The sequence below is a fragment of the Lepidochelys kempii genome, chromosome 11, assembly GCF_965140265.1.
Source record: "Lepidochelys kempii isolate rLepKem1 chromosome 11, rLepKem1.hap2, whole genome shotgun sequence".
Classification (NCBI taxonomy): domain Eukaryota; kingdom Metazoa; phylum Chordata; order Testudines; family Cheloniidae; genus Lepidochelys; species Lepidochelys kempii.
The window spans coordinates 8,041,119-8,054,490 of NC_133266.1; the positions used below are offsets into that span (position 1 = coordinate 8,041,119).

Genomic DNA, 13,372 nt, shown 5'->3' on the forward strand with positions numbered 1-13,372 from the left:
TCCGGCTCTATTACAGACCCTCTCTTCCGGCCTGGGTAGTGTGCGCAGGCAAGCTGGCTTTAAGTACTGTGGTTTGTGCCCTCACTCCTTCTCTCTAAGCATCGAGCACCAACACTGCCTTTATTATTTGGACAAAGCCCACATTGCCACTCGCTGCTCCAGCTGCCACTACTTTCCGTCCTGGATTCAAGAAGCTCTGGAGCTTAATCTCTGAATGTTCCTCATGGAAGAAGCAATGCAGCCACATGCCCCTTCAGATCCGGGACCGGTAGATCTGTCAGAACTACAGCCAGCACCAGCAGCGGGCGCTTTTCCCTGCCCTTCCCACTCAGAATCAGCAGCACCGGCACCTCCACCTGAATCCCATTGTGCAGGATGCACACTCATGGGCACAAGGGTAGATCCCCGATGAGGACAGCCGCCAAATGCAGTGTTACCTCCCTGAGCTTCATGAGGTTGGGTGAAAAGTCGCAGGTCAACTCTGAGGTTCCCACTCTGCAGAAGCCTGGTTCAGAGTATAAGTCGAATGCCGGCACCGCCCCTCAGCCATGGTGACGGTCCCGCCACCATCATCTCCAGTGCCGTCCACGCCATCAGAACCATCTGGTCTGTCCCACCCGGTCCTGCGCACTCCAGGACGCTTGTTCCCCCCTGACACCGACAGCTGAACTGCTGCTGCGCTTCTCTGGCTCTCCTCAGCATTCCACATAGCCAGTCGTCCTTGGCTCTCCATCTCCGATGACGGAACTTCTCCTTCTTATGGATCGCCCTCCATCGCTCCACCCCACGCTGACATCTCCACCAACGGCCCCTCCTCTACCAGATCCATCTTTATAGTCAGACTGGTCCTCTGAACAGGACACAGCCTTCTCGCCAGCTCACTCCTACAGCCCAGATCCCTGCTGCCAACCCTATCTGCCTCACTGTATCTCAGCAGCCACCTCATGGCTCGCCTACCCTTGGGTACCGCCCATGCTGGGCAACCCCTATGCTGGCCATACTGGTCTGCCTGGGACCTGTGCTGCCACTGTAGCCTCTCCTCATGCCCACAGTACCAACCATCTTCACCTCCTGCCGATCCTCCTTCTGTCTATGAGGATCCCCATGAAGCCTCCAGTCTTCCAGCACCCTCTGTACCATTGGTTCCAGTAGCTCCCTCTGTCCCGACTGGGGCTTCTTCGTCTCCTGATGATGCCATCATCTCACCTGCACTCTCACCTCTGGATGACCATGCCCAATAACAGGACCTTCTCTGCCGTATGGCGATGGCCCTCAGTCTCCCCATGGAAGATGTCCAGGACCACCACAATCAGTTCCTACACATTCTGTTGCCTGCTGGGCCCTCCCGAACTGCCTTGCCCCAACACTATGCCATTCTCCAACTGGCACAAGCAGTTTGGCACACCCCAGCATCCTGCGCCCCCACTAGAAAACGGGTGAGCGTAGGTACTTCATTCCAGCTAAGGGTACAGACTTCTTATTCTCCCACCCTCCTCCAAACTCCTTGGTAGTCTAGGTGGCCACAGATGTGCTCACCAGCAACATCTCCATTCCCCATACGCACCCAGACTGGGCAGCAAAAAAGCTCAACCTTATTGGCTGTAAGGTCTATTCCTCTGTGGCCTTCAATTCCGCATTGCCAGTTACCAGAGCATTCTGGCAAAATAGGACTTCCTGTTCTACCCAAAAGTTGCGTACTTTCGAGCCTTCCTGCCCCCTGATAAACAGCGGGTATTCACTAGTGTGCTGGGGAGCCTGTGGTGCTATGGCCCAGGGTCTCTGGTCACACCGTGAGGTGAGGATGCATATCAACATTCTCGAACCATGTGCTATTTGCTTAGCTTGCCAGGCCTTCTGCCACTTCTCCGCCACCGCCATGTCCAAGTGTTATATGAGTGCTGCCACATTGTCGGACATGTCAACAAGCAGGGTGGAGCCCGATCCTGGTTCCTCTGTGCGGAGGCCATCCTCCTTTAGAACTGGTGCCTCCGGCACAACATCACCCTCCATGCGGTACACCTTCTGGGGATGAACAACTTCCTTGCAGACCCACTCAGTCACTCCTTCCATGCAAAACAGAAATGAGAACTCCACAATCTCCTTCTCTGCTCCATCTTCCATGAGGGGCACTCCTCGATGGGACCTGTTCGCCACACTGACCAACCACAAACTCCTCTTCTGCTCCAGGGGAGCCCTTGGTCCCGGTTCGCGGGGAGATGCCTTTCTCATTCTCTTGACCAGTGAGCTCTATTACGCCTTCCTGCCCATTCTCCTGCTTCCCCAGATCCTACACAAAATCCACCAGGATTGAGGGACTGTTCACCTTGTGGCCCATGCTTGGCCCTGCTAGTATTGGTTTCCAGACCACCTTCATCTCTCCACTAATTCTCCAGTTCCACTACCCTTGCTCCCTGATTTCCTCACTCAAGCCCACAGCTGCCTCCGGTACCCCAATCCCAGCCCTTTTCACCTCATGGCGTGGTATTTGGATGGAACTTGCACATGTTCTGCCCCCGTGCATGACGTCTTCATGCACAGTAGGCACCCATTTACCAGGGCTTGCGACCTCGCAAAGTGGCCCTGCTTCAGTGCCTGAGCACAGCACCACAACCTCTGTTTTTATTTTGGTGGTCCTGGTTTACCTTCTCCATCTTCGTTGCTCAGACCTCGCTCACTCCTCTGTTCAAATATACCTAGCAGCACTCAGTGCCTTCCTCCCACCTGTGGATGGGTTCTCCATTTTCATGCATCCACCTACTGCCTGCTTCCTCCATGGTCTCCTCAACATTTTCCCCTCGGTAGGAAAAACCGACCCCCTCCTGGAATGTCAACCTTGTTCTCTCCACCCTCACTAAGCCGCCCTTTGAACCCCTGTTGATTTGCTCCATTTCTCACCTCTCTGAAGGTGGTGACCTTGGTTGCCAACTCCTCCACACAATGCGTCAGTAAACTGGCAGCTGTGATGGCAGACCCACCTTTCACCATGACAAGGTCTCCCTATGCCTTCACCCCAAATTCCTTCCCGAAGTAGCCTCCTCATTTCACCTCAACCAGAGTGTACACTTACCCATCTTCTACCTTAAGCTACATGCCTCCAACAAGGAGTGCATGCTACACTCTCTTGATGTACGCCAAGGACTGGTCTTTTACCTCCAATACGCCCGAGCCTTCCGCGCCACCTCTTGCCACTTCATCGCCATCGTGGCCACGCTCTTTCCTCTTAACATCTTTCCCACTGGGTCTCCCGCTGCATTACTGACTGCTATGCACTCTGGTGTTCTCCGGTCCCCTCCATGGATCACGGCCCACTCCACACAGGCTCATGCAACCACATCCGCTTTCCTTGCGAGCATCCCGTGGCAGGATATTTGTAGAGCGGCCACTTGGTCCTCCATTGACACCTTTACCGATCATTGTGTCCTAGCCCCTGCAACGGCAGATGTGGCTGTTGGCTACACTGTCCTCCTCCCAGCTCCATGGATCTGTTTAGTGACAGTGGGATTAAATCTTAAAGTTAGTGAACTGTGTTAAATGGTGTGGTGGTCCCTCACTCTCAAGTGGGGAGGGAGGCCACTCCACCTTGCTGTATCAGGCAACAGCACTCAGGCTCATGTCTCACTGGCGGGGCTGAGCTGTAAGAAGTCTATAGCTCTGTAACCGCCTAGCAGAGGCAAACAAGCAGTAACAGTCGGATGCTCTCGCCCCCTTGGGTGGGGCAGAGCAGTCTTCAGATGGCAGTCCCGGCAACTCCTCCCCAGGGTCAGCAGCAGACTGGAGAGGTCTGTCTCCTTCCGTAGCTCCTGCCCAACTGAGATTCAGGGCCGTTTCTTTATACTTCCTGTCCTGCCCTGGTACTTCCGGCGAGGGGGCAGGGAAGGGGGAGGGATTGGGTCTGGCTCCGCCCACCAGTGGAAGGGTATTGGTCCCTCTCTCTCAAGTACAAAGGGAGGCCACTCCACTTCCCTACAAATTGCTATTCCTTTTATTGGAGATGAAAACTCATCCACTGAGGTATCCAGATTCAGGATTCTACTGAACTTTCAAAGGCCATACAAGCATTTAGAATGGTTTGGTGGTTTACCTCCTTCCATCATTAGAAGTTATTTTGAATAATGTCAGTAATTAAAGTGATGCAGAAGAAAAATTAAATCAATAGCTAAAATATTTCAGATTATACCTAAAAGTTATCTAGGAGAGATTGTGTAGAGTTAGACATAGAGGTATTGAAAATTAGCACTCAGGTCAGAAACCAAAAAGCCACCGCATCGAAAAGCTCATGCTGCAGTGTGGTAACTTTTTCTTTGAAATTTCCCCAAAGAACAGGAAACGGAGGCAGCAAGCATAAGTGGGTGGGACTCTGAGGTTAGAACTGTTATTAAAATAAAATATTTGAAACTAAACTTTGCTGATAAACACTTCAGTTGTCTATGATGGTAGCCGAGAGTAGTATTCCAAGAGATCCGAACCTGCGTACAGTAAATAAGGTGAGTTTTTTTTCTTGAGTGATACTGTTTTTAGATTAAAAAAACCCTGAGCTTTCTTCTTTTAGAGAAAGTTGTATTAGTCTGTTGCAGCCTATAAAGTGTTAAGGAAGGTTTTCAAAGTTTAGTATCTACAAATTAGGTGGTTTAGAGCAATATCGTTTTGAAAAGATAAAAGAATTATTGATATCATTAAGTACTAGAATGCACTCCTTTTTAAAATGAATGGTTTAAGCACACTAATGAATGTGAAAGAGTCCCTGTAACTCTGTGTGGTAAATGTTCAAATTCTTAGCTGCAATGAAGCATCAAATTCTTCTAATCCAAAATTTCATATAACTTCTTTGTTTTTAGTTTGTAAAATCTCACTCTGTTTTTGTAATTTCCATCTATTAGTTTTCTATAGCTTTTTTCAGAGCATCATAATTAAGTTCATTTTTATTTTGGACAAAAATAGTATTTTTTTCTTAGTGTTAACTTTTATGCCAAACTCATTTTTGAAGACCTTTTACTGTATTAGCTTGAAAGCAAGGTGTGTTGGTGTTAATTACATGTAGACTGAATTTTAATACCTTATTTAGTTCTATAGAAAGCATCTTAGCAAATCCTATTAATACCAGTTAGTATGTCATCCAAATTGTTTTACTAATGTAAATAACAGAAATGTTAAATAATGTCATAATTACCATAAGGGAATCTACCTTTCCCTGCTGTGGTAAAAACAGGAAATAAGGCATGATAAATCCATATTGAAAGTGCTTATATTTTCCTCATGAAATCTTATCTTACTTCAGGAGTGGATTTACCCCGAAACATGCCATGCTATAGCACAGGGCCCCAACCACAGGGGGCCCCAAAACATAGGCGTGGGAACTAGGAGTGGGGGGGGGGCCTGCAGCATCCCCACGTTTTGTGCGGGGCTCCGCTGCTGCCCAGGTTCTGGGCTGCTGCCCCGGGCACTGCAGGTTTCGCGGCTGCCACCCCGCGCCCAGGGCTCTGCTGCCTCCCCCCGCCCAGGGTCCTGGCTGCCACCCAAGGCTCTGCAGGCTCTGCTGCCTCCCCCGCCCGGGGTCCCGGCTGCCACCCCCCGCCCAGGGCTCTGCAGGCTCTGCTGCCACCCCGCGCCCAGGGTCCTGGCTGCCGCCCAGGGTCCTGGCTGCCACCCAGGGCTCTGCAGGCTCTGCTGCCTCCCCCGCCCGGGGTCCCGGCTGCCACTCCCCGCCCAGGGCTCTGCAGGCTCTGCTGCCTCCCCCCACCCGGGGTCCCGACTGCCATCCCGCGCCCAGGGCTCTGCAGGTTTCGCTGCTGCCGCCCCGCACCCAGGTCTCTGCGGGCTCCGCTGCCGTCCGGGGTCCCAGCTGCCACCCCACCCCCAGGGCTCTGCGGGCTCCGCTGCCGCCCAGGGTCCCGACTGCCACCCAGGGCTCTGCGGGCTCTGCTGCCGCCCGGGGTCCCAGCTGCCACCCCGTGCCCAGGGCTCTGCAGGCTCCGCTGCCATCCGGGGTCCCAGCTGCCACCCAGGGCTCTGCGGGCTCCGCTGCCGCTCGGGGTCCCGACTGCCACCCCGTGCCCAGGGCTCTGCGGGCTCCGCTGCCGCTCGGGGTCCCGGCTGCCGCCCCGCGCCCAGGGCTCTGCGGGCTCCGCTGCCGCTCGGGGTCCTGGCTGCCACCCCGCGCCCAGGGCTCTGCGGATTCCGCTGCTGCCCCACGCCTGGGGTCCTGGCTGCTGCCCCACGCCACCTACGTTAAAACATATTGTTAGGAGCACAGCGGAGCCCTGCATAGAACATGAGGGTGCTGCAGCACTCTTCCCTCCCCTCCCCAACCCCAGCACTGCCGATGGGGGTGGGGGAAGGGGGAGCTGCCCCAGGGCCCGGCTATTTAAAAGGGTCCAGGGCTCCTGGCTGCTGCACTTGCAACAGCTGGAGCCCCAGGCCCTTTAAATGGCTGCCAGAGCTCCGGACGGTGCAGCCCGAGCAGCCGTGAAGGTCTGGCTCGGGGAGGCTAGCCCCTAGTCCAGCCTCTTCCAGGGGCCCGGAGCCGGCTCCCCCCACCTTGCCCAGGGGTCCAGCAATTCTGTCGGATTCATGCCCGCACCCCTAGTTCCCGCACCTATGGTCCCGACTGACGCCCCGTGGCCCACACCCAGCTCTGGACCCACGCCTGGGGTGGACATGGGTCTGGCTTCCTTTTTATTGGCTGGGTCCCTGGCAGGGGCCCCGGAAATGAAGCTGCACACAAGGCCCCACTAACTCTAAGTCTGCCACTGTCTTACTTTATCTTTCTACCTCCCATGGTCTTTGGATTTTTATGAGAGAACTTCCAAAATTTTGTTGTATAATTTGTGTAATTTTGCAATTATCTGATACAATTTCAAATCAGTTATTTACTTCATTCTTCTAGATCCCCAAGTAAACCCTTGGCACGGAAATTGATGAGTGGGATGGACTGGGAGGTAGTGAGTAGGAATTCATTGTCTGATGACAGGTTAGAAACACAGAGCCTACCATCACGATCTCCACCTGGAACCCCAAATCAGTAAGTAGAGTGGAGTATCCTTTCTGCAGTCATCATTGCCTGTTCACCTCTTATTTGTCAGTTATCCCTGTTCATTACCAAAATAAAGTTGTTTGTTTCACAAGGGAGTTTTTACAAACTAGATCTTAACATCCCTTGGTGTGGAATTCAATGTTCTAAATTTTATTTTTGCTGACATTCTTTGGTATATAATAATTCCAGATGCATCTCAAAAGCATCCAACCTATAAAAAAGTGTAACATTTGGCACTCAATACCATAATAGTTTGAGGAGATTCCCCAGACTTTTTCTTGCATGACATCTAACAGCTGGATTATAATTGCTGTATACTGAATATATCTGAGAGCGCGAACAGAGCATGTGAGATAATAATTATGGCTTGAAGAGATGACATTAATAAAACCTTCAGCTGTATAATTATTTTATTCAGGAATCATTTTAGAATTTAACTTTTTGGTTCAGTAATACAGTACCTCTTGTAAACGTGTTCCAGGTCTAGGCTATAAAAAATGCCAGTGGGTTAATTTCCCTATTTTTCTGCATTTCTTTTATTCCCTACAGAATTTATTTTTCATACATCATGAAGCTTTCTTGTTTTCTGTTTACGATGAATGAAAAGCATTCTTGATTTTCTTTACAAAATAGGAAAGCAGTTCTTTAAGTGTGCTGAATGAGAGCTATCCAGTTCTGTATTGCATATACAGTGATTTCTCATTGAGAATCTCTCGTCTTTAGAACAGTTATTTCAAAGAGTGTTATGCAAATATCTGAAACATTTTACATTTTTCATTTAAAATATTGGTTTATTAATAATGCTTAGATTCTATAAAGCACTTTTCGCCCATAGATCTTAAGGCATTCAAAAATGAAGGTAAGTATCAAAAGACCCATTTTTCAGATGGGACGACTGAGGCAGGAAGTTGAAGTGTGACTGTCATGGGGTCACACAGTAAGGTTGGTGACTGTGTTAGGAATAGAATCCAGGGCTGAAATCCTGGGCCTGTTTAAGTTAATTAGAGTTCTGCCATTGACTTCAATAGAGCCAGGATTTCACCTCAGGTCCTCTTGACTGCCAGTCTGTCCACTGGATCATGCTATTATAAGCAGAACTCCTTTCTTTAAAGTATTCACGGCATGTTTTATGACCTTCAGTATTTATGGCAAGAGAGGGTTTTTTACCCATTTTATGAACTGATAAATAAGCCATTCTTCATAATATCTCTGATTGGGTTATTATTTAAGTATTTGTTGAAATAATAAAAAGATTTTGAGAATTTGAAATAATGGAACTGAAAAAAAAATGAATTGAATGAGAGAAAATGAATTAATGGAATTACAATTCACTGTTTAAAATTCTTCAGTAAAATTATCTATATGTATATATGCTTACATTTAGAAGGAAAGTAAATAATTTTTTTAAAATTATACATTTATAGTTATAGAACAATGCAGATTAAAAGCATCAATCTTGGAGAATTTTCTAACTGCTTAATTATTCTTTTCCTATTTAGTCGCAATTCTGCATTTACTCAAGAGGGAGCCCGTTTACGACCATCTTCAGTTGGACATTTAGTGGACCATGTAGTTCACACCTCACCAAGTGAAGTTTTTGCAAATCACAGATCTCCATCCTCCACCCAAGCTAATAGCATCATTCTGGAATCATCACCGTGAGTTCAGCCATTATTAATATATTATTACTATAGCACATTGAGGCCCTGATAGAGATAGTCCCTACCTTTGAGAGTTTATTTAGTTCCCTTTAATCTTTATCAATAAAGCCCAGGTCCAGAAAACGTTAATTTATAAATAACTATTTTTAGGGGGCATTAATATAGATCTGGTAAAAAGATAGTTGCCAGAGTAAGTGCCCATAATTCAGCCATTAAAATGGAGTAGGATTTTACTCGTGTCTTAATTTTATTCAGTGCCTATAGGTAGGGTTGGTGGAGTTATGCAAGTGTCATTCTGTATGTGTGTATAAGATATTTTTTGCAAGAAGGAAAGAATGCATGATTTTGTGGTCTGATGTAAAGGTTTTAGTGGCATGGATTTGGAAATGTTGCATTATTTTCAGGGGCCAAAAACTGTATTCTCTCTCTCATATTTAAACGATTTTTTTAAAAAAAAATATTGGTGCAATTTTCGCCATCTGTGCCTAAATCTCAACTTTACTATGAGTCCAATTATACAGAGCTCAGATGAAGAAGGAAACTAATATATTACACACCAGAAAAATGACACACAGTAATTTACCTATAGATAAGTGTCACAGGAATCTTCCATTTTCACTGGTGTAAGGCACATGTTTCTAGTTTTTCATGGTCACAAATTACCTGTCACTGAGCAGAACTAGTTATCATTCATGCTGGGGCCCAAAGGCTATTTTTGGTGGGGAATTCTGTATTTTGGGAAAATAGGAAAAATTTACATGTTTATTTTAAAACAAAGAAGTGGTTGTTTGAAGTTGTTCATAGGTTTCAAATGTTAGAAATTTTGATGGAACTGGATTAATGGGCAGAGTGCAAATAAAATAGTAGAAGGTGCGTAATAAATGCTATTTCTCTCTCTCATATCACCACCAAATCTATTTCTATGTAGATAAATTGAACACTTGATGTGGTATAAAATAATTGTCATAATAATTTTGGGATGAGAGAGCTCTTCCATCAACATAATAAAACCACTTCCATGAGCTCTCCTGCTGACATAGCAATGTGTACACTACAACTTACGCCAGCGAAACTTATGTTGCTCAGGAGGGTGGTTTTTTCACATCCCTGAGCGACATAAGTTTTGCCCACACAAATTGTAGTGAAGACATGTCATAAGTCCCATTTTAAAACATGTAGTTTGTCACCTGAGTGACATACGTCACTTTTAAAAACAGAACCTAGGCTCCTGAGTCATTTATGCGCTTTTGAAAATTTTACCTTCTTGTTTCTTTGAAGTGTCAAAATGTTACTGATTCAGGATTTGATAATGATAAAAGGATAGAGATCATCATTAAAAAATATCTGTGGACAGAAAGTTAACTTTAAACTACTTAGCACCAAATTAAAGTCCGGGTAACATGTGGCAGAGCACTTTTATGCATTAAATACATGGTGTATATATAATACAAATGAACTTTTTATATTTAAAATAAAAAGTTCTTTGGACTGTAAACTGAGAGAGCTTAAAGTTAGGGAACTAAGAGAGCTATACCTCTCAGGACCCTTGTAGCATTAAGCCTGTTTATATCTGCAGTATTCTAGAGGAGATGCCTTGCATTACTTATGGATTCAGTTCATTTTAATTTGCAGAGTACACTTTTCACTGCCAGAAAAGTTTATTCTTTAGTGTGCTGTTTTAAGCAAATAAAACTAGTGGGTTTGCTGAATTGTTCTGATCACTTTTATGATGGAATATTTCGAATAACAGATATTGAGATCACTGAACTCATTTAGGTTGACACTTTTACCAGGAGTGAAAAGTCTGTAAATAAGATGCATGTCAGTGCATGTAAGTGCTGAAAAGTTTTTAAATAAAATTAAATCTAGTTCCAAAGCTAGAGACAAAAGTATACCCTGATTCCTGTAGTATTTAGGGTCAATGAAGCTTTGATCTAGCTTACTTTATTGCAGACACAACTGGGCTATCAGCACAAATTACAGGTGTTGCCTATAATCTGGATAATAAACTTTCAAGTTCTACATTTAACATTCTGGCAACTTTTCCTTTTGACATGTGATCCTCAACAGCAAATAAAGGAAAGTATCTGTTGTAGAAAGGTGTTCATACTGAAGCACTCTGAATAACTGACATTTATTGAGACCATAGCAAATATTAAATATTGCTGTTTGTTCTCATATTCCTCTTGCTATTTCACAGTACGTTGTGATGTTTCTGATTTGTAATTTGCTAAGATAATTAAAATAACTTTTAAATTAAAACTAAATTAATTTTTAAAAGAACATAAGAACGGCCATACTGGGTCAGACTAAAGGTCCATGTAGCCCAGGATCCTATCTTCTGACAGTGACCAATGCCAGGTGCCCCAGAGGGAATGAACAGAACAGGTAATCGTAAAGTGATCCATCCCCTGTGTCCCATTCCCAGTTTCTGGCAAACAGAGGCTAGGGACATCATCCCTGCCCATCCTGGCTAATAGTCATTGATGGACATATCCTCCATGAATTTATCTAGTTCTTTTTTGAACCCTGTTACAGTCTTGGCCTTCACAACATCCTCTGGCAAGGAGTTCCACAGGTTGACACTGCGTTGTATGAAAAAATGCTTCCTTTTGTTTTTTTTTAAACATGCTGCCTATTAATTTAATTTGGTGACCCCTAGCTCTGATGATTTGAGAGCTAGTAAATAACATTTCTGTATTTACTTTCTCCACACCAGTCATGATTTTATAGATCTCAATCATATTCTCCCCTTAGTCGTTTCTTTTCCAAGCTGAAAAGTCCCAGTCTTATTAATCTCTCCTTGTATGGTATCCATTCCATACCCCTAATCATTTTTGTTTCCCTTTTCCAATTCCAGTATATCTTTTTTGAGATAGGGCGACCACATCTGCACAAAGTAATCAAGATGTGGGCTTACCATAGATTTATATAGAGGCAATATGATATTTGCTGTATTATTATCTATCCCTTTCTTAATGATTCCAAACTTTCAGTTTGCTTTTTTGACTGTCACTGCATGTTGAGTTGATGTTTTCAGAGAACTATCCACAATGACTCCAAGATCTGTTTCTTGAGTGGTAACAACTAATTTATACCCCATCATTTTATATGTATAATTGGGATTATGTTTCCCAATGTACATTACTTTGCATTTATCAACATTGAATTTCATCTGCCATTTTGTTGCCCAGTCACCCCAGTTTTGAGAGGTCTTTTTGTAGCCCTTCGCAGGCTGCCTGCGACTTAACTGTCTTGAGTAGTTTTGTATCATCTGCAAATTTTGCCACCTCACTGTTTACCCCTTTTTCTAGATCATTTATGAATATGTTAAATAGAACTGATCCCAGCACAGACCCCCGGGGGACACCACTATTTACCTCTCTTCATTCTGAAAACTGACCATTTATTCCTTTCCTTTGTTTCCTATCTTTTAACCAGTTACCAATCCATGACAGTACCTTCCGTTTTATCCCATGACTGCTTACGTTGCTTAAGAGTCTACAACCTTGTCAAAGGCTTTCTGAAAATCTAAATACACTATATCCACTGGATCCCCCTTGTCAACATGCTTGTTGACCCCTTCAGAGAATTCTAGTACATTGGTGAGGCATGATTTCCCTTTACAAAAACCATGTTGACTATTCCCCAACAAATTATGTTCATCTATGTGTCTGACAATTTTGTTCTTTGCTTTCATTTCAGCCAGTTTGCCCGGTACTGAAGTCAGGCTTACCAGCCTGTAATTGCCGGGGTCACCTCTGGAGCCCTTTTAAAAAATTGGTGTCATATTAACTATCCTCCAGTCATTTGGTACAGCAGCTGATTTAAACGATAGGTTACAGACTACAGTTAGTAGTCCTGCAATTTCACTTTTGAGTTAATTGAGAACTCTTGGGTGAATACCATCTGGTCCTGGTGACTTATTACTGTTCACTAATACATGACCAGTGTGTATTTTAATAAATTCATACTACAAATATGAAACTATTTCTGTTGGTATATTAAAATGCAGACCGGATATTTATATCAAATACATGCAGTTTGTCAATGTGGGGTTTTTTGTTTTGTTTTATTATTATGCAAATTGCTCAACGTGGTAACACAGAGAGCTGCTTTGACTACAAAATAGGCTGCTTTTGCTGTCATTGTCTAAGCATTCATAAAGAAATTCAGAGCTGACTGAGCAAATATAAAGCAATGAAGTTTTTGCCCCAGGCTTGATTGTTAGTTCTCACAGTTCATGATGTTAATATATTACAGCTCTTTGCACTGTTGCTACTAAAGTGCTCATTTAAGTATCTTTTTTCAAACGTTTGCTGTTAGCTTATATCTTCTATAGGAAATTCTCAGTTTTCATTAACTCATATATGCAGACTGGTAGCCAAAAAGATCACCTTTTTGCTTTGTTCTTGGAATTACTTGTTTTTTTTAAACTTCTTAAAATTGTTAACTTTCAGAAGTTAACATTTACAGGAAAACATATCTTCTTGTCCATCACTTTAAAAACATGAGTAAACTATGCCAGCCAGACTCTTTACTGAATAAATATTCAGACAAAAAGCTCTAAGTACTAATAACGGGCAAGTGCCTAAATAATTTATAACTGCCTTAAAAGTTAATTAGTAAATGTTAGTAATCAGTTTTTCTCTCTCTACAAAAACTGGTGAAAGACAGTTTC

The 13,372-nt window shown here is 44.6% G+C and overlaps 1 protein-coding gene across 7 annotated transcripts in view; it reads left to right on the forward strand.

Annotated features, from left to right (window-relative positions):
• The window catches only part of PTPN4 (protein tyrosine phosphatase non-receptor type 4), a 236,115-nt gene that overhangs the window by 163,692 nt on the left and 59,051 nt on the right, over positions 1–13,372 (forward strand). For 6 of the 7 annotated variants that reach the window (XM_073305038.1, XM_073305037.1, XM_073305041.1 and 3 more), the window contains 2 exons: positions 6,884–7,018; positions 8,530–8,688. In XM_073305038.1, the coding sequence (XP_073161139.1) occupies positions 6,884–7,018; positions 8,530–8,688 (294 nt within the window). The remainder of the gene's footprint in view (positions 1–6,883; positions 7,019–8,529; positions 8,689–13,372) is intronic. The other variant, XM_073305040.1, reaches the window with a different exon arrangement.